Source organism: Lutjanus erythropterus, chromosome 23 (genome assembly GCF_056507025.1).
Source record: "Lutjanus erythropterus isolate fLutEry1 chromosome 23, fLutEry1.hap2, whole genome shotgun sequence".
Classification (NCBI taxonomy): Eukaryota; Metazoa; Chordata; class Actinopteri; order Lutjaniformes; family Lutjanidae; genus Lutjanus; species Lutjanus erythropterus.
Window position 1 is genome coordinate 15,617,762 of NC_139339.1, and position 25,767 is coordinate 15,643,528.

The window sequence follows — 25,767 nt, forward strand, 5'->3', positions numbered from 1 at the left end:
TCATAACAGTTAGGGAAGCAAATGATAAAAAATGCATTCAAGCTGAATTTTAGTGAAATAGAGGTTAGCATGATAGCATCAGCATCTCGTTTATTTCCCCACATAAATCATATTCATTAACTTTGTTTCATTCTATAATTCTCTCCCAATTGATATAGATTAGCTAGTTAGCTAATGTTCTGTTTTGCTAACACTGCCTAACTTTTACAGGTATGTCGTGTTAACCATCTCAAAAATGTGTTTTTCTTTTCAACATAGATGAGCGAAGCACATAGCATGTCTATGTGCAGGAAAGGATTAAGTTAACTGAGGTTCCGTCAGGTACCAAGCTTTCTCAACTGTTCCTGGAGCGCAGAGTTGTACAGGTGAAACTTACTATTGTTCAGTTAACTTTCTGGGCTGCCTTATATTAGAGAACCCAAGAGTAAGGCAGAGGAAAAGCAAAACAAGCAATTCCTTGACAATCTGATGACAGTTGAGGAAGTGAAGTCACAACCTGCTGAGCCCGATTTCCACCTCACATAATACGACGTGTACATTCTGTGGACAGTTCTCTTGGTATTGGTCTCATTTTGGTGGAGATTAGCTCCCAGCTTGTGAACAGCACAGCACAAAAAAATCCAGTGTAAATGCCACTGGACAGCACAATCGACATGAAATGTAACATTCAAATAATCAGTTTTCAGTACCTTCAACATAAAAGCTTGGAGCCAAAACGGGCAAAAAAATTCAGCAAACAACAAAATTCATTGAGGACAGACGATCAACAGTCGGAGTGTTTGATTACGACTGATGTCCATCAAGGTCAGCATCGAAAACGTTAACACTGAGGATTGTTTTGTACAAAATGATACGTATTCAGCAACAGCTAGTAAATAAGGGAAAAACAAAAACAACAAGAGGAACTAATAAAAGTAAACATTGTAGCTGCATCAGCTTTGAACCAATGATTAAAAGTAGTTAGTCCTATTTTTAAACGAGGGTTGATTATGCTTTGAATATCCTGGCTTAATGATTGTAAACAAAGTATATTTAAATGTGTCTTTCACAGCATTTTCTTTTGATATCACTCAGACTTGTGGCTGTTTGGTAAAAGCCTGGAAAGTCAAGGTTTTTCATGCGTTTTTTTTTTTGTGGTAGAAGCCAGAAAAGTTACCTGGACATTGCACCACATTCTGTAGGTAGTATTCATTCAGGAGGATTTTTGAGAAATGATTGAGGTTGATTTATAAAATTTACTTTCAAATGAACTTTTTGACCTCTTTCATTTCTGCTTTTGCAAGACCGACCCATAAGGTGGCAAGAAAATTCATTTGAAAGTAAGCCTTGCAGTAAGCCTGATCTACCAAATACAGTACTCTCACGCTCAAAGTGCATTATTACAGTGAAATTTATCCAGAATGTCAGCAGATTTCAGTGATTGAGGTACAAAATTTATCAGCATTTTAATTAATTAAGTGCCCATCTCCATATTTTTCCTTTCATCTTTTCTTCTTTTCCAGTTGTCTGCCCCTCAAATAAGTAGTATTTTCTCCAACTGAGACCCTCTTTAACCCAATAAAGTGTAAACAAAAACAAAAAAGAAAAGGTGCACTATATACAAAGAATGAAATATCAAATAATTTAAAACTGTATATACATAAAAACAAGAAGGCAAAAAGTGAGGTTTAAATGGTTAGTAGTGCTAATGTTTGTCGAAAATCTTCCAAAGATTGCTTGTATTCTTGTCTCTTACCTCCGCTTTCTAATAAAATCTAATCGGATCGTACCATTTGTACCGTCTGTGATATGCATTCGATGTGTGGTTAGCATTAGCAAACATGCTACTTGTGAACTATACAGAGTGCAATGCTTCTGTTTGAACTGAAACCAGAGGACGTTTAGCCTACCTAAGGTTGAGTGTCTGCACGTGAGGGAGTGTAGATTGAAGAGACGGACTCACCACGATGTGGATACGATGCGTTGCTACGGTGCTATGAGTCAACAACACGAGGCATTCAGGTGCAGACATTCCACTTTCTAGTAAGCAGCATGCTGATTAATGTGTATCTAAATATTCTCTTTTCTGATTGAGGGCAGCGGTTTGTACAGCGAAGCAGCAGCACCGGCCGTGTCTTACAGGATGACGATTAGTGACGTTTAATGCTTTTATTTTTCAGTGTTCTTTAAAAAATATGCTGCAGGTGCAAGTGTTTGATCTCGCTTTGAGCTTTATGTGTGTTTGTTTGATCAAACCAAGCTGCAAACAGCCTCTCCTCGTCGGGCCGCTCTGGGTCTCCTAGGTCCTGCTTCCTGTCTCTGTCTAGCCAATCAGGGAGCTGCGTCTGGATAGGTCCACATTGCTGGCGCTTAGTCCCCTGCAGTCTGAGAATCCAGAGTTGGCATCCTAAAAACAGAGCAGTTAATGTTACAACTACTGTTGGACAGTACACTAAATATACTGCGAGACAGAAGAATCAGATTCCTCGTGTATTTAACGTTTGTCAATTTAATTTTTGGACATTTACAATATTGCAATATGACAATATTCACACTACACATGCCAAGTTAGAGCTACTGAAAAGAGCTTTCAATATTTTGTTGATTTTGGAGGCCCCTGTGGACAAAAGTGGTAGTGTTTCCACTGCAAACAAAAGCACTAAGTATAACATCAAATACAAAATCATCCAAATAAAAATCTCCTCATGCTTCTTTTAAACAGGCTAATGTACTACTCACTATAACTTCGGCTGGGAAAACGTAAACACAGGCTTGTTTTATCTGGTTTAAATGAGAATCCTTTTAGAAAAACTGTACAGAAATAGCCGATCTTCATGCAGATAGTCTTAGCACCTTATGTAGGCCATAGAGAGTCATCAGTAATAAATGGAGACCGTTTCATAACAAGTTAAAATCATCTTGTAATAGCTGAGCTGTGCTGAGCTGTTGCGGGTATGACGATGAGCACATGAATAAAACAAATAAAAAGTTGTACCTGTGTGGTCTCCTCAGTGCTCTTGTTGAGGAAGTTGAGGGAGCTCGCTCGCTTCATTCTGTGCAAAACAACACAAACAATGAGTCTACACCATTAACAATATATTGTATCCAAAAAAAAAAAAAAAAAGCAAAAAAGCGATGTGGGTTACAGATGTGTTTGTATTAAAACTTAAAAAATCTTGGCCAGATGACATCCTTTCTCATCCTCACCCATCTAACAACAGGAGTGAAAAAGGCTTGGGTGGAGGCCAACAGTCCTCTACAGCAGCCATTCTCAACCGCTGGGCCGTGGCCCACTGGTGGGCCTCAGAGCATCATCTAGTGAGCCCAGTGAGGCAGTGCTGTTACCACATGGTTAGATTTTTTTTTTTTTGGGGGGAGGGGGGATAATTTACAAAGTTAGTTATTTTCATATCCAAATATGCTAGAAATGTAAATAAAAATATGTAATAAAAATGCTTGATTTAAGTGACCAGTTATGTTTTGATATCACACCAATTACGACATCATCAGGCAGAGACAAACATGGTAGCTGTTCCCCCAAACGCAGTGACACAAAATGGATCGTTTTTGGAAGGTGGTCCTTAACGTCAGAAGTGGGCCTTAAATTACAAAAAATTGAGAACTCCTGCTCTACAACTCAGTTACTGTAGCTGTATGTCCACTAAGCCACACCCACTTTTGAACAATCCAATCACATCCTGAAGGATTTGATTTAAATTATCACAAGGTCCACTCAGTTTTTTTTTAAATCTGAAGGCATCACTTTAAATTCTGGGAACTTATTTTGATGCTATACAGACAAAATGATTATTCCATAAAAAAGGCAATGAACATTATAGACAGTGATTACAGCCCTACACCTGACTGCTAACAGAATGCAATCATTTAGATGCAAGTTTACATGCGCACACACAGTAATCTCACCCTGGGTTGCGAGGTTCTTGTGGTCCACTCCCCTGCAGCTTCTTCACCAGCATCTCGCTGCTCCTTCTCAGGGCGTCACGAATCTTCCCGAAGGAGCCACTGCGACGCAGAGACCCGTTACCATCCTGACGAGAGAGAAAAGAGAAACCAAGTCAGCATTTACTGGAGACATTAAATATTGAAGAGACTAGAAAGTCTGGGCTCCCTCCTCAGGTTTTTGGTTTAATCAGCCCTCCTAAAGGGCATTTCTACCTTTACTTTTGAATTAATTCTTAATGTGAAATAATTAATTATTAATAAGACTAATTGCCATGTGTGCAAGGTTGTGTTGACCTTTACATAATGAACAAATTAATACTATCATTAATATAGAAGAACAAATGAAATTAATCTCTCTATAAACTGACCCCATTCCACTCAGCAGAGTCATCACCCTCGTTCTCCCCCCGCTGTCCCCCTGGGCCGTTCGTTCCTTCCCTGCTGTGTCTTCTGTCGCCTCCTCCAGCTCCCCCATCCTTCAGCAGCTCCACCACCTTACTCTGGTTAATGGCATCAATACCCTGATAGAGAAGAAAAACAAAACAAAGAATAAATCACAGCCTTTTCACAATAGCTCACACAGTATCTAATGTACACACATTAGCTTCATGACTAATCTTTAAATCAGTCTGACATTGTTTATGGGCTCATAAATCACAGCTCGAATGCCTGTTGAACTATTAAGGCTTCTAAACTGACCAGGCAGTTGCAAAGAGCTGAACTAATCTAACAGCAGTAATTCAGCTCCTCCTGCAGCATTCTGTGTGTGTTTGTGCGGAACCTGTTTGCGTGACTTGCTGGCGCACTCCTCCAGTGTTTCTGCTGCCTCCAGTTTGCCCTGGCGACGATACAAAGCTCCCAGACTTTTGAGGGTCGTGTTCACAGTGGGACTGCAAAAAAAACAAAAAACAAAACAAAAACAGCAAGACAGATTATTTCCACTTCAAGGTTTGCTGTTTGTTCCATTCACCTTCAATGAAATAACTGAGCCATAAGATGGTTTTGGGGGGAACTGCTGCAGTAAACAGTAGTGCTGTAATATACTTTAGCCAAGCTACAGCCAAGGTTAAACCAATACATCAGTTTGCAGAGTCTGTTGGATATTTGCCAGTGTGTGTTTTTCAAAGACAAACTGAGGTGAGAACAAACGATGAACTCTCATGTTGCTTTAAAGACATTATAACCCACTTAAATCTGTTGGTCAGCATGACCTTACTGTCACTTTTACTGGTTTATTTTTTTTTTTAAGACAAACAGGAAGGAAATGGTAGATTTGCCCTATGATGCCATCCTTAAACTGATACAGAACAAATTTGTTAAAGCTTTCCCCAGAAACACTGCAATATTGGGACACTGATGACACAAAGAACAGGTTGATTTTCCATCTGGTCCAGTTTGTGCTATCAAAAGGCAAAACTCAGAATGTCCAGACATTGTTAACTAAGGCCATGTGGTGAAAATATAATTTGATTATTGGTCATAAAGTTGTCAAGTAAAAAGACAACAAATGGTCCAATTTCTACCTAGATACCATACATCATGGAGCAAAGTCAGGTTCTGTTCATGTTTTTGATCAAGAGCACATGGCAGCAGACTTCAGACTTTGGGACCACGTATATGAAAGTGTCGTAAGATAGCAGGTATTAAATAATTTAATAATGTGGGCATTTCTCACTTTGTCGTGAGTCCAGGTTTGTCCCCTGCCAGCTCAGGCAAACAGCATCAAGGGGGTAAAATGCTCCAGGGTTTGCTTCAACCCTGACTAGCCAATGCTGGTGTGAACACACCCTTAGACTTGATTTGAGTAAAATATATATTTTTATACGTATAAGCTACATGTTTTACAATGCATCTTCAAAGACTGTCACTCAACTTATAATTTGTTTTAATGTGAAACAGGTAAATAAATTAATGAACCACTACATCTAGTATAATACATCTACACTCAAAGTCTTTGTTTATATTAGACATTGTTATATTTGATATATTGCTTCTATGCGTTTCTCCTCTTTTAAGGAATATGGAGCCTTTGCATGTGCAGAAATGAGTACAGCAGCCCAAAAAGCAAGTTGGATCCACAGACTGTATATTAAACAGGCAGTTTAAGATACAATTATGCTTAAAGTGAGCCGTTTCTCGCACCCTGTCCTCCCCAGACACAGCAGAGACAGACAAGCAGCAGGAGCTCTGCAGCAGAGCAGGATGCCTGCAACCTTGTAAACTGAAAAAAAAAAAAGCGAGTGAGGACCAGTCCTACAATTTACGACGATCAGTTGTTTATAACTGTGTCTGTCAATGTAAAGTTAAGCTTGTTTTCCTGAAAACACAAGCTCACTGCTCTGAAATAACACTCTAGATGATGAGTTAAGTGGCTGTCTGTCTCACTGCCTGCCAAACTCCTGCTAATAATGAAATACAATGTGCTTGTAAAACAATTTAAAAAAAAGTCTCAGGTTTTGGCATGTAAATGATGAAAAAGGATATTTTTGCAAAACTCACAAATATCTGTATATGTTTTTCCAATGAACTGTGTGACTCACCTGTCCACCTTGCAGGCCTTGTACCAGCTTCCATACTCTACATATGGGCCAGAGTCCTTGTGCTTACCCTGAGAGCAACAGAGAGAGATACAGAGAAAGGAAAGAGAGGCAGATGGAGATGAAGAGAGGCAAAGGGCGGCAGGAGACGAGTATGAAACATTACCCTATTAAAACAGGCTATTAAAAATGCCTCTGTTATCATTTGTGCAGACTGCTGTTCTCCATCATTCTCATCTTGCCATCCAATCCTTTTCCATAATAAGCTGCCTGCCAGCCAATGGAAAAGGTCAAATTAAATAACTGACCTTGCTCTCCTCTCTCTCCTCTGCATGCATCCAGATAGGCTTGTTGTCATCTGCAAAACAAGGACAAAAACATATAAAAAGCTATTTGATATACAAGAACATTACACTGAGAATAAGCTGCAGCAGAAACCAAACAAACGAGGAATAGAATAAACAGATAAATTGTCCAAAAAACAACGGATGCTTAGATTGTCCTAAATCTCAAAATGAAACCTCTCTAAACCCGTAAACACACATGATTTTATATATAAAAAAAGAAACACATGACTGCCTTTAATTAAACTCCTGTGATGACAAATTCCTGCCAAGGCCCTCTCTCTGTCTCCCTCTCATGCTGGGCATGTGAGCACATAAGGGTTTGATGAGCTTAGTGGCGGCAGGAGGGAAACATGAACATTAAGCCGTCGCGCACGCTTCGATAGCACAAAATAATCCTCTAACCTGCTGAGGGCAACAGCAAGGATCAGGCCAGGGTGTGGCCAAATCATAACCTGAATCCCAAAACAAAATTGTGTGTGTGAGTCAGGGGGGGGCGGTATTCTTCATGACATATTTCATCAAAAGAGGGAAGATTAAGGATGATCTAAACAATATTTAAAGGTACGTGTAGTTTTGTTGCTTACTGTTGACAGATCCAAACTCCTTCTCATGTGCCCTGGTCAGGATCTCTTTGTACAGAACCTCAGCGTCTTTGAACTTCCCCTGCTTCAGGTAGCACGTAGCCTGAGGAGCAGCAACGAGGACACTCTTTTATTCACATGTTCTCACAGATACAGAATGTCATCAGAGGATAAGATTAGAACACAGCAGAGAAAAGGTAACATGCAAAAACACTAAAGTCTCATTACTGTACGTGAAAAGGTTAACTTGTTTTTTGTGTCTAAGTGACTAATGAAGACAACAATTTCTGAAAATGGTTCAGTATTGATGGAGAGTGCTGCAGCCGGCAGAAGTGAAACTAAGCTACAACGTAATCCCTCCATTAAAAGTGCTTGTTTTTCTCATTGCCAGGCTCGGATCCCTACAGATACAGGCCTTTTTTTTTTAAAGTGTAAGATACATTTTGCTGACACAGAAACAGCTGATTTATTGCTCTCACCAAACTAACCAGACTCCATTTGCAAAATACTAATTTAAACATTGTCATCTTCATTCAAATTCAACAGAAATAAAAATTAAAACATTTATTAAAAAGAAAACAAAACAAAACAAAAAACATCTTGGCTTGTCTTTTCACTGTTTCAACAATTGCCAACTCAGGTTTGGTCAAAATAAACCCTAATTAGAAGTTAAAATATTCTGGATGTACGCGCTGTTTCGTCCTGCTGCTTCTCTCATGTCCAAACTCCCTCTTGCTTCTCTCCTGATATTTTCACACCTAACGCAGCAAATAAAGTGTTTATTTTTCATCAAACAAGACATCAAAAAAGATATTTTTGCTGAGTTTTATTTTGTTTTTGAAGATGAAAATGAAAATGTTAAAATTACTATTTCTGAAAAGAGAGGCTGGTTAGTTTGGTGAGAGAAATACAACAGCTGTTTCTTCAAGATACGTTAAACATAATGCATCTTACTCTTTACAAAATGGTCTCTCTGTACCAGCGTTGACAGGTCTGTGTGATTAAACCAGCCAGATGTCGGGTCAAAACCAGCCCAAAGGCTAGTAAAACAGGTGCCAACGTGTAGAGAGCAATTGGCAAGTTATATTTGTGTGTGTGTCTGTGTGTGTATATGTGCTAATCTAAAGTCAGTCTGGTAGAATTGTAAATTGTAAATAAATTATATTTAAAATACAGAGTTTTCATTTTAAATTATTATATTATTAATGTAATTTGCATACAAAATATACCTACCCAACCAGCAGATAAAAAAATGCCATGGCAAACATTTCAAGAGGATTCTTTTCATAATGTTGTCAGACACTTATGTGACTGTAATATTTTCAAAATCTCTCTTCCATTTAGCGCCATAATAATACTCTTACCAGGTTATTTTTGGTCTTGGCCACATTGGGGTCATCAGCTCCCAATTTGGACTCGTAGATCTCCAGCGCTCGTCTGTAATAGTACTCCACCTCGTCATACTTTCCCTGGTTCTGACACAGCAGGGCTAAGTTGTTCAGCTGCTTGGCCACATCTGGGTGGTATTTCCCCAACACCTGGAGACACATTTGTACACATTTGTAATCATAATCATGGGGGAAGTTTTTATTATTGATTGCATGACTATGCATCTTTTATTTAGCTAGGAGGATTGGTGGTAAACATTTTAAATCTAGGAAGTGGAGGTGTGGGTTTATTACCTTCTCTCTGATCTCCAGCGCTCTCTTGCAGAGAGGTTCAGCCTCCTTGTATTTTCCTCTCTTTCCGTACAAGACAGCCAGGTTGTTGAGGGTTGCGGCCACAGCTGGATGATCCTTCCCCAGTGTCTTCTCTCTGATGGCCAGAGCATCATTCAGGAGATGAGCTGCTTCTTTGTACTTGTTCTGATCTCTGGAGGACAAAACACAACACCAGCACTTGGTTAAAAAAAGTTGAATTGATATTGGTTATAAATGCTCATCAAACAACCTCGTCTCAGTTTCACACCTGTACACCAGGGCCAGGATGTTGAGCATGGTGGCCACATCAGGGTGGTCGTGTCCAGACGTCTTCTCCAGGTCCTCCAGTGCTTGTTTGCACAGCGGCACGGCCACCTCATACCTACCCTGTGAGGCATACTGGATCACCAGGTTGTGAAGCGTCCTGAGGCGGGCTGGGATCTCGTAGCCTCCCTGCTGGGCTGCCACCTCTCCACTGGGCTGGGCTGTGGAGCAGAGGAGAAGACAACAAAATGTCTTTCAAATGTTATGAGATGGGATCAAATCTAACCGAGTGGTTTCCAACCTTCTAACCTATCATTGAGTAAACTGACTAAAAGACATAATTTAATGGATATTTCATATTATATTTGATGCATAAATTATAAACTGTACAGTTAACCCAAATAGTGAACACAATAACTAAAGGACGTTTGTGTAAAATGAGTAACTTGGATGAATTTTGAGCAGATTATTCCCTGTGAATATTGCATATCCTTTTACATACATTCTGTCTGTATTATGTACTTTCTTTTTGTTTCAGCAATCATACAAACATAGGCTTCTTTTTTTTTGACAAATTCAGTGTTGTATTTTCCTTGGCATTTGGCCATTGTTGTAGTTCTAGCAGCTCTGTGGTTATTTTAACTACATACTTTTCTGATGCAGGATGAGGCTGTTTATCAGAGTGAAAAAAAGTTCTTACACCTCTTAAAATCAAGAAGGCCTCTTGACCAACCGTGAAGCTTTGGCAACCGCTGATGGGGGTGAGGAACCCCAGTTTGGGAACCAGTGGTAAAACAGATATGTTTTTCTCCAACAAGCACAGTTACACCCTAGTCTCATATTTAGATAAAAATTCCAAAACAAAATTACAAAGTGGTTTACATGAGTGTTCTCCAACCCTGGTCCTCAGGGCCCACTGTCCTGCATGTTTTAGATGTTTTCCTGCTTCAACACACCTGATTCAAATGATCAGGCTGTTGTCAGGCTTCTGCAGAGCCTTGATGACGAGCTGATCATTTGAATCAGGTGTGTTGGAGCAGGGAAACATCTAAAACATGCAGGACAGTGGGCCCTGAAGACCAGAGTTGGGGAACACTGGTTTACATGATTGAACCAGGATTAAAAACATTATAAGACAGGAGCAAGTAAAACCAGGCAGTTAAAATAATACATAAATTAAATAAATAAATGAAGTTCTTCTTGGAAGAAGCAACTGTCTGACATCACACAACAATGGCAGCAATGATTTAGTAAAACCTGTTTTGCATGTAAAGGTGTGTCAAAAGATGCCACCTATGCCATCAAGTGTCATAAAATAAGATGTATAATCGGTTTGTTGCCTCACGTGTCATTTTCCCTGAAGCATGTACTGCTGAGGGTTCAAATGAGTGTACACTTGCCAATGAAACACGTGAATCTGTCAAGGTAAAGCATATTTTTTGCTTACAGTTTTACCAGGTCCAAACAAAAACAATGAAATTGAATGCCAGATCCAAGCAGGACAAGAGGAGGATTAAAAAACATCGTGAATCAAACCTGCTCCAGGGTTCACATGATTGCCCAGACAATCCAGCTGGTTCTTGGAACAACTGTCACTTCATTTCTTCTTCTGTACTGAAAACATTCAGTACACAGAAAGCATTCAAAAATCTAATTGTTTCTTACGCTTGTTTCCTGTTTTCTTCCACTGTGCTTTTGTTAGTTTTCCCCTCCCCCTGCTCACAGGTGTCTCTGATTTCATTTCACTCTCTCCTGCCTCTCCTCAAGGTTTAAAAAAACTATTATCCTGTTTTCTTTCTCTCCTTCCTTCTGCCACAACTTGTACATTAGAAAGACAACATAGTACCATAACAGAAAAAATTCAAATTAAAAAAACCTAAAAAGATATCATGAGTTATCCAGGAAGAGAACATACAGAAGGTCAAACCAGACGTCACAAAAATAATAAACTAACTAAAATGACAATTATAACAGAATAAGATATCATTATACACAATATAAAATGTATATATTTGTTTTACATGTTATGGATAAATGTGCAGCCGACTTTAAAAATGAACATGAACAAAGCCGAAAGACAGAAAAGCTTTTGAGTATTCAGTTGTTAATAATTGAAGAGACCAAGAGGCAAACAGGAGACCACTTACTGTCTGTCTAATGGAGAGGAAAGCTTTAATTTGTAACACGCAGCATAAATGACCTTTTCTATCTGCAATGTGATTTCACTTTGTTGACACAGATCGACAAATCCATTTACAAGTCCGAGCTTCTGTTTAGACAGTGAATTGGGCATGAACCAAACCACAGCTCCTCCTGCTACACATACATTTAACATCCCATCAGAGCTGAAGGGGAAACACGTGTACAAGGAGCTGCTTGTGTGAACACTTGAGAACAACTCGTGCCTCAGTATTTAAATTACTCTTAAGAGTTCAGGCTTCAGGGCAGTTGAGGTCTGAAAATTTCTGGCACTGAAAGACTGCATTTAGCTATGAGTGATTTTATTTTGACACTTCATATATTGAATAAAAGAGGATTCATTCTCTTGCTGTGCATTCTGGCCTCTGCAGCCTCACGTACTCCTGCAGATAACTGTGTGGAAGTAGGAGTGGTGGAGGGCTTGGTTTAACAGCAGCACCGGTATGATTTAAAAACTTTAATCTTCATAAAACTATTAAACATTAAGGGACATGATCAAAATTAAAGTTTGACTTTTGGAGAGATGCCTAAAGGTCTGTAGTAAAACTGATATCAACCTTCTGAAGGTTTTTATTGATACAGTTAAAGACCTGGGAAATGATGAACTACACCATTCAACTACAGAGGGACAAAGGGTCAAAAATACTGGATGAAACTGGATAATGATTCTAGAAAAAAGTACATCCAATCATCTCCTCTTCCCGTGGTCCACCATTACTGGCTATTCTCCTCCAGTATCTGGTATGAGGTCCTGTAGACTGGGATGTAAATAAGAAAGAAATTTGTAGATAAGAAGTGATGTATTTATTTCTAAGTTTGGGCATTTTTTTAGACAAAGAGTCGATAGATTTATCAGTAATACCAAATAAATGTTACTTGGCAGGGTTTTTCAAAGGGAAAACTCCCACTCATCCATTATTGAAGAGTGGTGACGTAGGTTACACCACTGATGTCTTCCCCTCCCTTGTCCTAGGGGGGTTTTTATGTAGCAACGTCACCATGCAGAAGTCTGCATAAGGTCTGGTGGGAAAACATTTTAGAGGGGCTTGTTGTTGGAAAACAGCACATCAATGCTAAATCATTTGTTCTTCAATGAAAATTTGATCAGGTGAAATTTGATGTTCAGATTTATATAGATAAAGGAACAGTACTGGGAAGCTACAGAATGATATAAAAACCTAAAATAAATAAATAAATAAATAAAGGACCTGCCCTTTAAGGTTCAGACTGGTTTACACACAAACAAACTTGCAGCCATGTTACAGACAGGAGAGCAAAGGATAATTTTTGTCTGATGTCTCATGACTGCTGTTGATGTCATACCTGGTCCCTGGTCATCATCATTGGGGAACAAGTCATCCAGACTGTCCTTTGAAGTGTCTCCTCCACTTCCGCTTCCACCGCCGCCGCCACCCGAGGTCTGGCTCTTCTCCTCTGAGGGCGACACGTCATCGTCGAACTTCTTGATCTGGTTCATGAATTCCAGGTGCTTCTTCTCCTCCTCCAGCTGGGCAACGCTCTGCTCGCTGCGCTGCAGCTTGTGCTGCGTCCCCGCCAGCTCGTCCCGCAGCCACTGGTTCTCCTGACAGAGCCGGCGCACCTGAGCGCGCAGCTTCTGCTTCTCTGACTCCACGGCGCTCAGGTGGCTTGACAGTGCGATGATCACCTGAGGAAAAGGGAACCTTTACTAGCTGAATGGTAAAAATGTCATTTTTTTCCGCAGACGTTGTATAAAAGCATCCCATACATCAGACAGGTTTGAGCCAATTAAGACTGAATAAATCTAAGATTAGTTCTAATTAGAGTTTAGCAAAACTAAACTTAAAATGAGTGAATCCAGATTTAAAATTAAGAAAAGGGCTGTTGCACAATTACAAACTAAGGGAGGTGCTTAAACACAAATAGAAATAAATAAACCAAAAATAAATTTGAGTGTGGTCAGGACTTAGGAAATATAAAAGAGTGGGGAAAAACACTTTCAGCTACTGTGTTCTCCTTTAAAAATGTTATCAATTGCTACCCAGCTAGCTAGAAAGTTAACAAAAAGTCATATCGTTTGCTAGCTACCTTAAAAGTTTTCTAAAAAGGTAACAGAACATTACATTATTTACTAGCCAATTACAAAGTTAAAACATTACATTGTTTTCTAGCTAGCTAAAAAGTTAGTTAGCCTAATGACAGAAGATGTTGAAAAAAATGAAAAATAAGATACTGCCTGGCAGCACTTGGCAGACTGATTTAAAGAATGAGCTGGAGTGACAGAAAGAAGAGATGCATCATCAAACTCAACTGGGTTGGGTCTGTCCCCCAAACTTTTAAAAGGAACTTGATTATTTTACTCAATCCATCTCCAAAAGGCAGCCATTTTAAAAGACAGACTTCCTTAAGTCTAAGTTTAGGGTTAATACTGGATCACATTTTAAATAGTGGCTTCAAGTTTTGGTGCAGCAGAATTAAATTTAATCAAGGTTTAGATTAAAAACTAAACTGAGGTTTAAAGGCAGATTGAAATTTAATCAATTGTCATCGGAATCTAATTCAAAAGTTTGGTGCAACATAATTTAAAGTTAAACCATGATTTAGTCTGGTTTGAGAATCAATCCCAGTTGGTGCGACTCAGGCTCAGTCTCTCACCTGTGCCTCTCCCAGCCCCAGCTCGATGGCTTCCAGGCTCTTGCGGAGGAGCCCAGATTTCTCCTGGGCGGCAGGCGGCTGGGTGCAGTCCAGCAGCGAGTTGAGGAGCTGGGCGTGCTCGCCACGCAGCGTCTCCAGGCCCTGCATGACGGCCTTAGTGTTGAGGACGATCTCATCCTGGCTCAGTCGCTCCAGGGCTTCTTCGCGCGGATACACCATGGTGGACATTGCCTGGTTTTATACACACTGCAGACAATTTACAAAACAAAAGAAAAAAGAAATGAGGGTGATTTTTTTAAATTCATCAGTGGGATGGGAGGTGTCTGTGCTGAGTGTGCATCGTTTTTGTCCTGTCCTGCTCGACTTTTTCACAATTTACACACAAGCAGCTCTGTGCAACCACGTCCTTTATCTGCTGGTCACTGAGGTCAAGTGGAGGTGGATGAGACGCAAAGAGAGAACGGATAAGATAAGAAAGAATGAAAAGAAGACAGGGCAGGGAGGAGTAGGAGGACAGAAAAGGGATAATGGAAATATGATACAATAAACAGGAGGTGGGAGGAAAGAGAGAGAGAGAGAAAGAGATGCTCAATGAAAGGAGGGTCAAAAAATTCTCTCAGGTTTCATTATAATGATAAAAAAGAGGTATAATTGCATCAAAGGCTAGAAGTAAAAATCTATTGTTGGGTGTGAATGCTGAGTCAGCAAATCTTCTTCTACAAAGAAAAAATTCTGTCGCATTTTTTGGCACCTACCTAGTTCCACATTTTTCAACATAGAAATGTCATTCAAACATCGAAATATTCAGCTCCTTTGGACATGGTTGCTATCATTCATTTGATATTTCATATTTCCTGAAATATTCAATGTTTTCGGGGACATTTTCCCCGTTCCCTGGCTTTCAAATCTCAACTACTCATTCACACTTTCATACATTTTGGCTTTCATTCAATTTTCAAATTCCATGAAAACTTTTCAAAATATTCACCTTTCTTTCAAGCTTAGTTATAATAGAAGTCAATTACAAAACCCTTCAGCTTCAGCTTCTTCAGGTCAGTGTCAGCCTTCAATAAACAAAATATGCAACATCTTTCATAGATTGTTGATATTATTCAACTTTTCAAGCAAGCAATGCAGTTTATTCTCAGCCTTTCAACAGCCAGCACTCCCACCAACAATTTCTTCTGAAATTACCTTCTCTAGTTTAAACATAAAACCCTCTAGTGAAACATTCATATCCAGAATGTCTCTGCTGAGTGTGTTTCAGAGAGACAGCTTAACAACAAAGAAATTGCTTTTTGGCACCTAATTTCACATTTTTCAATGTAGAAAATATTCATCTCAATTAGGACATGCTTGTTATCATTCAGATATTTGATAGCTTTCATACTTTACAAACTATTCAGTGTTTTTTGTGAAATATTCACCATTCCCCAAGGTTTTTCAACTCATAACTACTCATTCATACTTTCAGCTACATTTTGGCTTTCATTCAACTTTCAAATCTGTCATATATTTTTAGTATTAGTTAACTTTTCAAGCCAGCAATGCAGTTTACAGCAATGTAGTTCAACTTTTTTAAACAGCCAGCATTCACACCTGTAATTTCTTCAGAACTGCCTTCTCTAGATTTAATATAAAACACTCCAGGGAACCATTCATATCCAATATGTCCCTGCTGAGTATGTTTCAGAGAGACAGCTTCATTATCCACCTATGCACACATGAGAAATGCCTTTCCATACACACGTGAGTACAGTATGCGCCACAAACAATATGAAAATTGCAGAAAAAATAAACTAAATGAAGAACACAAAACTGGAAACACTGGCAGCAGGATAAAGATAATGTTCCTCAGACATATTTATTGCATGATAGTACATTTAAATTCAATGAATATGCTGAAAGACTTTATGAAATATTAAATGTAATGTAGTTGTAGATTTCTAAGTAAGCGGCTGCTGCAAAAAGCATTAGGGTTCCATTTTTTTGTCTTTCTCTACAAATTCAAAGAGGTCAACAGCTAAATAATAGTTTCCCATTTCATTTTTGTGTAACATGCCCCTTGGATTCTTAGAGAGAAAGTTATATGATTTAAGTAGTATATGTTTAGTTAAAACCTATTCAGATTGTGACAAGGAGTCCTTGTGACGCAGCAGCTGTCAGTGACCAGTAAAGCCAATTAAAATGAGACACTGTCACCCAACAGATCTGCTATTTTCAAGGAGAGGCTGAGTCAGAGGTGATAATGACATAATGAAATATCACCAGAGGATCTAAACTAATACAAAAAAAAAATTGACATTACATAGTTTGTTCACCACCAGAAAGTTTGTGTTTTAACTGTATGTCCTACTCAATCGTTTAATAACCAAATTTAAAGGATTCAAACATCTCCTGTATCACAATATTTTCCATTCACATTTGCTTTATTAATTGTGCATCATTTTGGACAATAAAGTCTATGGTTAAACTGTGAAACATCCTTACCCATTACATATATGCAGTATCGGCCAACAAAGCAATATTGGAATTCCTTTACTTATTGTTATTGTAGGGATGGGCAATGCAGACAAAATCAAACATCACAAACTTTTTGACCAATTTGGACAGGCATCAGATACCAAAAGTAAACAAGATGGAGAGAAAATAAACTGGGAAAACTGTAATTCTTCAGCTCCAAAAATCCAGTATCAGTCGGGTTCTAGTCCTAACAGTGCAAAAATCCAGGGATTTCTAATTTACAAACACAAAAAACTGAAAAGCAGACAAACCTCATACCTGAGAACCTGAAACAAGCATGTTTGCTTGGTAAATAAGTTAACCAAAAATGATGTTGAGTAATTTCTATCACTTTTTCAATATATAAACAACAACATGTGATGAAAAATTTGTTTAGACTATTGACGCCTTTACAAGATATTTATTTTAAGCGGTGGGTGATATGGTCTCTAAAAAGCAATCAGTCATGACATTGGTTGTCATGAGTAATGATAATAATGTTGCAGATAGAACAAACAGATACATTCAGAATTTATTCCTAATGTACCTTTGGGGAAAGACCAATATTCAAGCTGTATGTTGATGTTTGGAAAAGAAGAATCTAGACAGTTACATATCAGTGTATCAACACACACATCCCAGCTGCAGACAGATCCAGGAAGAAGGATGTGACCCAGTAAATAGTCACTTTTTCTCCTGAACGAGCATGCGGCCTGCAGCTCCACATATTGACCAGCTGTAAATGAAACCGACGCAGCAGCAGAAGGACAGAGGAGCCAATTGTGCAACATCGTGACTTTCTCTCTTTTCCTGCTTTGATGCTGGATGTGCACCTGTTCTCCTCTCCTGCTCCCTCCCTCCCTCTCTAATATGTGTCTGTCTAGCTCTCTCTCTCACCCATCCTCCTCTCCCCCCTCCCATCCGCCTCACACACTGACTGCAATGCACCAATATTCACATTTCCCTTCAACTCCACCGCTTGCAAACGCAGAAAGGGAAGCTGTGACACGTCAAAAAAGCGCTATCCCAAAACTAATGTCACCACCTCTCCTTGAATCTTTAATTTGGCTATTTTAAGACACAAATAATTAATAATTGTGCCGGTGGATGGTCGAGGCCTGTGGCCGGGAGGGGCGGCAGCGTTTGGCTTGGCAGCAGATCAATCAAGGTGACCGACAATGGAGCTCACTGCTCAGAAAGGACAAATCTAAAACAGATGATTCATTAAATAATTGTCATTCACTGCAAATGCGTTTAAATGTCTGGTTCCGACATGTACACTGTTTGTAAACAGTGCAGGCCCGAGCACCATGATGTTACACAAAATACACACTGATACACATCAAATTACATTACTGTACGCCATGTAGCATATGATGTGATAATAAAGTAAGAAGAACAAATTTAAAAGTGCTGTTTCATAAGTAAAAACGCAGACAAGCGGTGACTGCAGATGACACATTTACGGACCTCGCAGAGGATGTTAACGTCTGATTTGACAGCCCGCTATAAAATCCATTTAAACTATATAACTGCGACCTTATGCTCATTTAAATATCATTTATCCGTATTTTTTACCTTCATCGAAGACAAGTGCGATGCTTTCTGTCCTTCGAACAAAGCAGCAGGACAATGTTGTGATGCTCAGACAGACAACGTCAAGCCTCCACATAGGAAAACAAACTGCTTCCGGATGTGTTTTTCAAAATAAAAGCTCATTGGTTGTCAGGGAGGACGAAACCATATTATCAATTTACGACTACAGTAATTAATACTGTTATATAATATAAAATACTATTAAATGTAAGTCCAACAAAATCGAATAAGCATCATTTAAGATTATACATTTAGTTTATCCGAAGCAATAAACGCGAACGTCACTTAGAAATTGACACTAATGGTTAAATTAACGTTAGTTTTACTTTGAAGGGCTGTGGGTGCTATGAACTAACGTTTACCTCACCTGTTAAGTCGCATCTAGAAGGGTACCCTTGATTTGTGATACTCTCGCCTCTCGCGAGAGTTGTACACGTTCGCTGAGCGCATTGTGAAAATGTATGATGTCTTATAATGTCACACCACTGTAGTTAAAATCTGCTTGTATTAACGAACAACAAACGCTTGTTCGGATTAGGGAAAGAGCACGATTTAGATTACAACGATTACTATCGCGAGATCTTCCGCGGGTCTGAGGTTCCCTTCTAAACACGATCTTTCTCACGTTATTTGGCCGGTACAGCGCAGACCAAAATAGCTGTCACACCACTCAGTTTAGTTTAATACGATTACAATCTCAGCTGAAGTCTGTAAGTTAACCAACAGCCGCTTTGGCACGCTCCTAACAGTAAATAACTTTCTCCTTCATCTTAACTTACCCAGACTGTCAGTTGGAAACGGAGGACAGCAGAAAGCTCTTAAACGTGTCCACGGCGTCGGCCGTTACTGACTGCTGCTCATCCCTACAAAAAACTTTTGTTCAGTCAAAAAGTAGGGGAAAGTGATGTTATCGCAGAGTTGCTTCAAATGTGACAGCTGGGAGGCGAAAATGGCTGTTCTCCCAGGATCCCACAACCAAAGATAAAGTAAAATACCAAGATAATTCATGTTGCTGCATGATGTCACGCAGGGGCGGGAAAATATCTTGCGCATGCGCGTATGCGAAGTGCCGCTCACAGCTTGCTGTTGATCCATAGTAGCTCCTTCTGTCTCTGCGTTTTCTCATAGTTTTGTGAGTCCTTCTGAAAACCTTAAACATTTCATACACATTTCTTTCTCTATTCTAAGCTAAAGTGGTCGCACTGAAGAGTTAGTCACTGGTACTTCTTTCATGGCAGCCATATTGAAATGAAATAATAGGGTAAACACAGGTGTATTACATTTTGAACAGAACCTTAATTAGTATCATTAGTAACACCTGTGTTTATCCTACTTTTTCATTCTAAAATGGCTGCTGTGAAAACGGTCTGTTAGATAAGACTTTTAGGTTAAGTTGTTAAGCAGTGTGTGGTTATTATTATTTTTTTTTTTAAGAGAGTGAAACCACAGATATAACTGCAAACTTACCCCCCTCAAACTTTTTATTCTCACTTTATTCAAACAACAGTAACACTAGTGTTATTTGTTTATTTTGAAAATAACTCCACGGATAAAAATGTATTTTTTTTTGGCAAAGTTCCCATACATTAAATGAAAGGTACCAATAGAAAACGAAGCTTTATGGTAATTCTAACTGATACTGACCTATATTACAATTCTCTAGTGAAGCTGAAAAACAGAAAAGACCCAAATAATATCTGAAACATGAAATTACTTACTGTTGATCAATCATGTATCTGTTCTCCCTTTATTTTTTATATCCTCCTTTGTGTTATGTTGCTTTTAGTGAATGTTTAACCTTCATACAGTCTTTTTACTAAATGTTTATTTATTCAGTTATTTATTTTAATGTAATAACAGATTTTCTTGCCATTTTGTTTCCTTTTTGCTCCTTAGAGTGAAACTTTATTTAATGCATTTGGAATTAAAATAGGATGATATCGCTTTTTTCCCCTCAGAACAGAATGTAGGTGGAAGTGAACTCTCTTGATTTGCTTGTACTCTTTGAGTTCTGGTATCAGCAGAGGCCCCATTCAAAGAGGGAGCAGAGAGGTTCCTCTGTGTACCACTGACCTGCTTCATAAACATCATGTGCATCGTTTCACACTGTCAGACAATGTTTTACCTAAATCTATTTATTTATCTGATTCTCTAGAAATACTTATGCTATGTGTTAATTTATATTTATTTTATTATTTTATTCTTAATTTCTATTTCTTCTTGCAACACATTACTAAGAAACTGTTAAATTCGTTTTATACAGGGTTGGGTAGTAACAGATTACATGTAATCAGATAACAAAAAATAAATAATGCATACATGCAATATAATGTTAGATTTGTAATCCAAAAGTATTCAGGTTAGATTACATTTGTAATTACAAAATTGCCCTGTAATTTGTATTCAGCAACTGTGTACATTTTAATGTTATTTGATCCAATATATTGAAATCTTACCACCATTTTCTGGAAGTATAAAGAAGCTAAATAAGCTACAAATAAACACACACAAAACATATTGATCCTATATTTTAAAAAAAACAAACAAGAGACTGAGCTACAAATCAGGAATATTTTTATTTTAAAAAACAAATGAAACAATACACTTCCACTTTTCATCCCACATCTGTTTGATTGACAAACGTAATCATGAAAAAGCAGTACTACAAAATATGTCAAATTAAGAAAAAAACAAAAAACAAAAACAGAACTAGAATACAATATAACAAGTACTATCTGATATGTACAAGCATTATAGTTTATTATAATTATTGTTATAGGCAAAAGGCAAAAAAGCTGAAGACTGCTGCTGAAGAAACAATGGCATATGTGCAAAATACTCTCCACAAGTCCACAAGCTTAGGATGCTCTGCTCTGAGCAGGAGCCCATCAGGCAGAAATTGAACTGCTCTTCATAGGCGAATCCCGTTCCCGTGAGGACAGACAGCAAATGTACAAGCTGTGGGGGAAATGGGTACGATACCATTAAAGATGATTTCAGAAAGCTAAGCTTGTGGAAGCCTGGTGAAGAAGACTCTCTCATCATCATCGTCATCAGAGGGACATTACAGTGGAGAGAAAAGACACTGCTGATCACTGACAGAGATTATTGATGGACCAAACAGCTCCTAATCTCTAACCACGACTAGTCAAGGACAGAGGAACCATCGTTACACTGTCACAAACACACACAGGTACAGAGATACAGGAAAAAACACACAGGAACGAGTTCAAGACTTACGCACAGAACAACCGGCGTTTTTAAAGAGACTTTAGAAGAACATGTAAACGTTAAGAATGAGAGGAAAGATGCTCTAAAAGGTGCCAAAGATGAGAAAAGCTGCAGAACATGACTGTGATTGAAAAAAAAGCATTCAGTTCCTCCAAACACTGAAATGATGACTATAGAACAAGGATCACTTTGTTGTTGATGCGTTTTTAGTTATCAGCGACCAAAGAACCCCCACAAATCTATCTGAGTATAATAATGTCTTCACATTGTAGTTTTGGCAGTGATTTAGTTTTTTTTTTTAATGCCTCTCTTTTCAGTAGAATATTTCCAAGTTCAGTTCAATCAGGAAGTCAAAGAATCAGCTGACCTTTAACCTCTGTGGAGGCTGCAAGCAAAAAGAGGCATCAATACAGTAAGACTTCATACAATGTTTGGAAAAGTAGTTTGGATTCACATCATTTGCAATAATCAGGCTAACAACACTACAAGGCAAAGAGCATTTTGAGTTAGTAGAGGTTGTCCCTCTCTCTTTAACAGCAGACACAAGATCACTGACCCTCCATGATTACAGTTTAAGTAAAATAATCAAGCATTTCATTCCAAAACATTATTTACAATAACTTTTTATTTCTGAATCCATTTTTTCTCATTTAAAAATGTAGTACCCTTTCACAATAAAGCATACTTAACTTTCTAAATTGTCACTAATGACTTAATTACATAAACAGCAGGAAGTTTTTACAATGCATAAAGTAAGTTAAGTTTTGGGTTGCCACATTTTAGTGAGGGATCCCTTTAGTTCATCTACAGTGTATCCTTTGTCTTTTAATTATTACTTATCAAAAGACAAATTACTTATTAATTTGCATAATCACAGGCCTAATAACTTAATATAAGTAGAAAACCTCTTTGTAATGACCTACAAATATTTGAACTGTTTTGGCCACTTGGGGGCAAAAGAAACAAGCTGTGAACACAGCACTGACATTCACTAACTAGCTAGCTAATCTGTATCAGTTGTTAGCTAGCTAATTACATCTGATAGCTAATGTTAACAAACTGTTAGCCAACTATCTAGCTAATGTACATTAATCATTAGCTGGATAGTTATTTCTGTTAGCTAATGTAAACAAAAAAACTAGCTATCTAATCTTTATCGATTGTTAGCCAGCATTTTGCTAACATTAGCTAACTTAAGATGTGACTGTCACTTTAAAACGTCCCCCAGCAACATCTTTGAACAATCTTCAACATCTATTCAACATAGACGAGCCTCGTGCGTAGATCCATCATAGCACATCTAAGAACAGGAAAAAGTTGATCGAGTTTAAGTCAGGTACCAAATTACTCAACTTATTGTAGCACTGAGGAGGGGATCATCTTAGCAAGCTGTTGCCTACTTATACATGCAGCTGTTGCAGACTAACATCATCATTCATCTGGAGTTGTTTATGTCCACTTAATGAATGAAAGTCCAATAATCACCGTCCTTTTAGCTCAGTTTGAGTCTCCACCAACTCCTGATGGGAAATACCTGTTTCTTTAGCTGCTAAATGCTCCACTGTGTTCACCAGATAGTCGTGAACTCTGTTTGTCTGCTGTTCAGTGCAGGCAATGTGGTGAACTATCAGTTTTTTAGAGCTTTTCAGATAAAAAAAGCTGTGAGAGTAAACCAGGAAGATAAAGTTACAGGGCCTTAAACCAAAACAACGAGCTAAACAGCACTGAAACACTCTATAGATGTGAAGGGAACTGAAGAGTTGGGTGATTGTTTGTCACAATGTGTCACTATTCACATTCCATGTACTGACTTGACTTATTGTTAATAATAAAAATGTTTCTGCTCAGCTTTAAAAACAAAGTGAGTATATACTGTATATTAACCAAAGGGCTACTTCACTGAAGTGTGACCTCACAATCTGACAACGCTTAAGTTCTTCCCATTCATGCATAACAGCAGAACTTTAATGTATTCTTAAATGATTTATTAATGATAATGAAGTCATTAGTGACATATAAAGTAAGGGTCGACCGATTATTGGCCTGGCCAATTATTGGTTTTCGATTTTCAGCATGTTTTTGTTTATCAAAATCTGTGTACTTTTTAATCCTACTGCAGAGAATATAAATAATGATAATAATATCAAATTATAATAATGCTGAAAAGTTCTCCTTTAAATAAACATATGCTTTAAGGCATTTCAGTACAAATTTCAGTACAAATTTAGGTTTAACTAGTTTTATTCATTTTTTACTTTAAAAAACTTTTCATTTAACTTTAAGAAATGCTACTGGCAGTTCCCTGCACTTTTTGTTTTAAGATAATGTTGAAAAGTTTTACTTTAATTAATCATATTAAAAGGCCTTTTAGCAAAGTTTTTTGTGGGAGATTGCTATTCTAAATTTTAACACATAGATTGTCCTTTTTATTGCAAATTTATATCAGTTCCAAATATTGGTTTCCTTAATCACTAATAATCGGTTTCAGCCCTGAAAAAGAATAACGGTCGACCCCTTAAACTGTTTCTAAGTATGAGTTATTTTAAAGTGGTACCAAGGTGATTGTACTTTTTTCTTAGCAAAGGTTTATTTAGTTTGATTTCAGAACAGCAAATTATGCTTAATTTTATGCCAAAAATACTTCTTAAGAGCAGGCGTCAAATTTTGGAATGAAATGATTAAGCGACCTAAACTAAAGTACATCAACGCTCGCTGATATTCAGGAATAATGAAACCCGTCAGTCAGTCCGTCTGTCAAGCCCTTAACTGGTTATCAGCAAAACTACAGGTTTAGACAGGGATGCTTTCAAGACACCCACTGGATGTTTGTATTTTTATTTTTTTACACAAAAGTATTTGGAGAACAGCATCCAAACTAGCTTGTCATCTGATGGAACATTTTATGTCCAAAATGTGACGTCTGTTTCAGCCCAAATAACACCAAATGATTATTTACAGTGAGACACAACTATTCTTGTGCCTTAAGACTTATTCGTTCACAAAAATGTAAGACAGCACATGTAAACTAAATTCAATACATTCAAATATTTGGAAGTACTTAACACCAAACTGAGTGTGTGTTCGGCAGTGACAGACGAGCTGTGAACCAAACACAGAGTGAACAAACAAAGCGAGCTCTGAAACCGTTCGGTTTGAAACCTCGTGTCGTGGATGCTGTCCAACAGAGAAGTGAGCCAAGTTTGAGACACGCCGCTGACATCACGACTGTAACACTGTAAAATCCAAAATTCCTACTCTAATCTCAAACAAACAAAAACAGCATTTAAATCAACGATGTTGGCATTAACACTATTAAAAAGAAAAAAAAGTAGCTAATACTTCACTGGAGATGGAGAGTGTTACGATGTAGGTGACACAAGGCAGAGGAGCTACACAGCTGTGCATTTTTTTAAAAATTGCTTTTAGAACAATTATTATAAACCACTGCTGCAGATACATTCTTGGGTTTGCACAGAATCAAATTATTTCAGTAAAAGTGGATTTAATTGATCCCTGCTAAGTCCCGGCACTTTTGGAACCTCCTCAGGTTTCTCATTTCCTGGTTCCTGTTCTTAGATACACTATGTGCGTCAACTCGTCTATATTTACAAAAATAAATAAATAAAAAATTTAAGATTGTTAAAAGATGTTACTGGGGGACCTGTAAAAGAGATATAGTCAGATCTTAAGTTAGCTAATGTTAGAAAAACGCTAGCTAGCTAACCTACACCAAACATTAGCTAGCAAGTTATATCTGATAGCTAATGTTAGCTAAATGCTAGCTAATCCACTAGCTAATCTAGACAGGAAGGTTTACATGTAGGTAAACAGTAGCTACTATAGAACATGCCTACTGCAGCTAGCAAAACTGCATAGTTAGGTTTAGGCACAAAAATTATTTGGGTAGGTTGAGGAAAAGATTCTAGTTTGGGTTCAAGTATGTACCTTAATTCGGGAAGTTCTGTCAGGGCGTGTGTGATGTAGAGAAGTGGGGGTGTAATGTAGTCTGTGAGGACATAGATAGACCCCTCTCAATCTACATCTGCCATTAGCTAGCAAGTATCTGATAGCTAATGTTAGCAAAACACCAGCTAACTAGCTAGATAATCTATGTCAACTGTTAGCTAGCTAGTTAGCTAACATAACAAGGTAGTTTTGCTGACTAAATGTAACTTAGCTGTGATTGTACTGCGAGGTGTCTTGTTGTAGGCGTGTGCTTTAGTACTCACAGATC

The 25,767-nt window shown here is 38.1% G+C and overlaps 1 protein-coding gene across 2 annotated transcripts; it reads right to left on the minus strand.

Moving 5' to 3' along the window:
• Positions 1-299: 299 nt before the first annotated feature.
• Positions 300-19,269, minus strand: klc2 (kinesin light chain 2). 2 transcript variants are annotated; one of them, XM_084712392.1, is made up of 14 exons: positions 19,082-19,269; positions 14,205-14,450; positions 12,894-13,236; positions 9,376-9,592; positions 9,090-9,279; positions 8,772-8,945; positions 7,411-7,510; positions 6,788-6,837; positions 6,483-6,550; positions 4,724-4,832; positions 4,311-4,463; positions 3,904-4,028; positions 2,975-3,032; positions 300-2,386 (listed from the first exon to the last, which is right to left on the minus strand). In XM_084712392.1, the coding sequence occupies exons 2-14, from the start codon at positions 14,430-14,432 to the stop codon at positions 2,303-2,305; spliced, it is 1,899 nt and encodes a 632-aa protein (XP_084568518.1). In that variant the 5' UTR covers positions 14,433-14,450; positions 19,082-19,269; the 3' UTR covers positions 300-2,302. The 2 variants fall into 2 exon arrangements, with proteins under 2 accessions (XP_084568518.1, XP_084568517.1); XM_084712391.1 differs by lacking the exon at positions 19,082-19,269 and adding an exon at positions 18,285-18,399.
• Between the last annotated feature and the right edge of the window lie 6,498 nt (positions 19,270-25,767).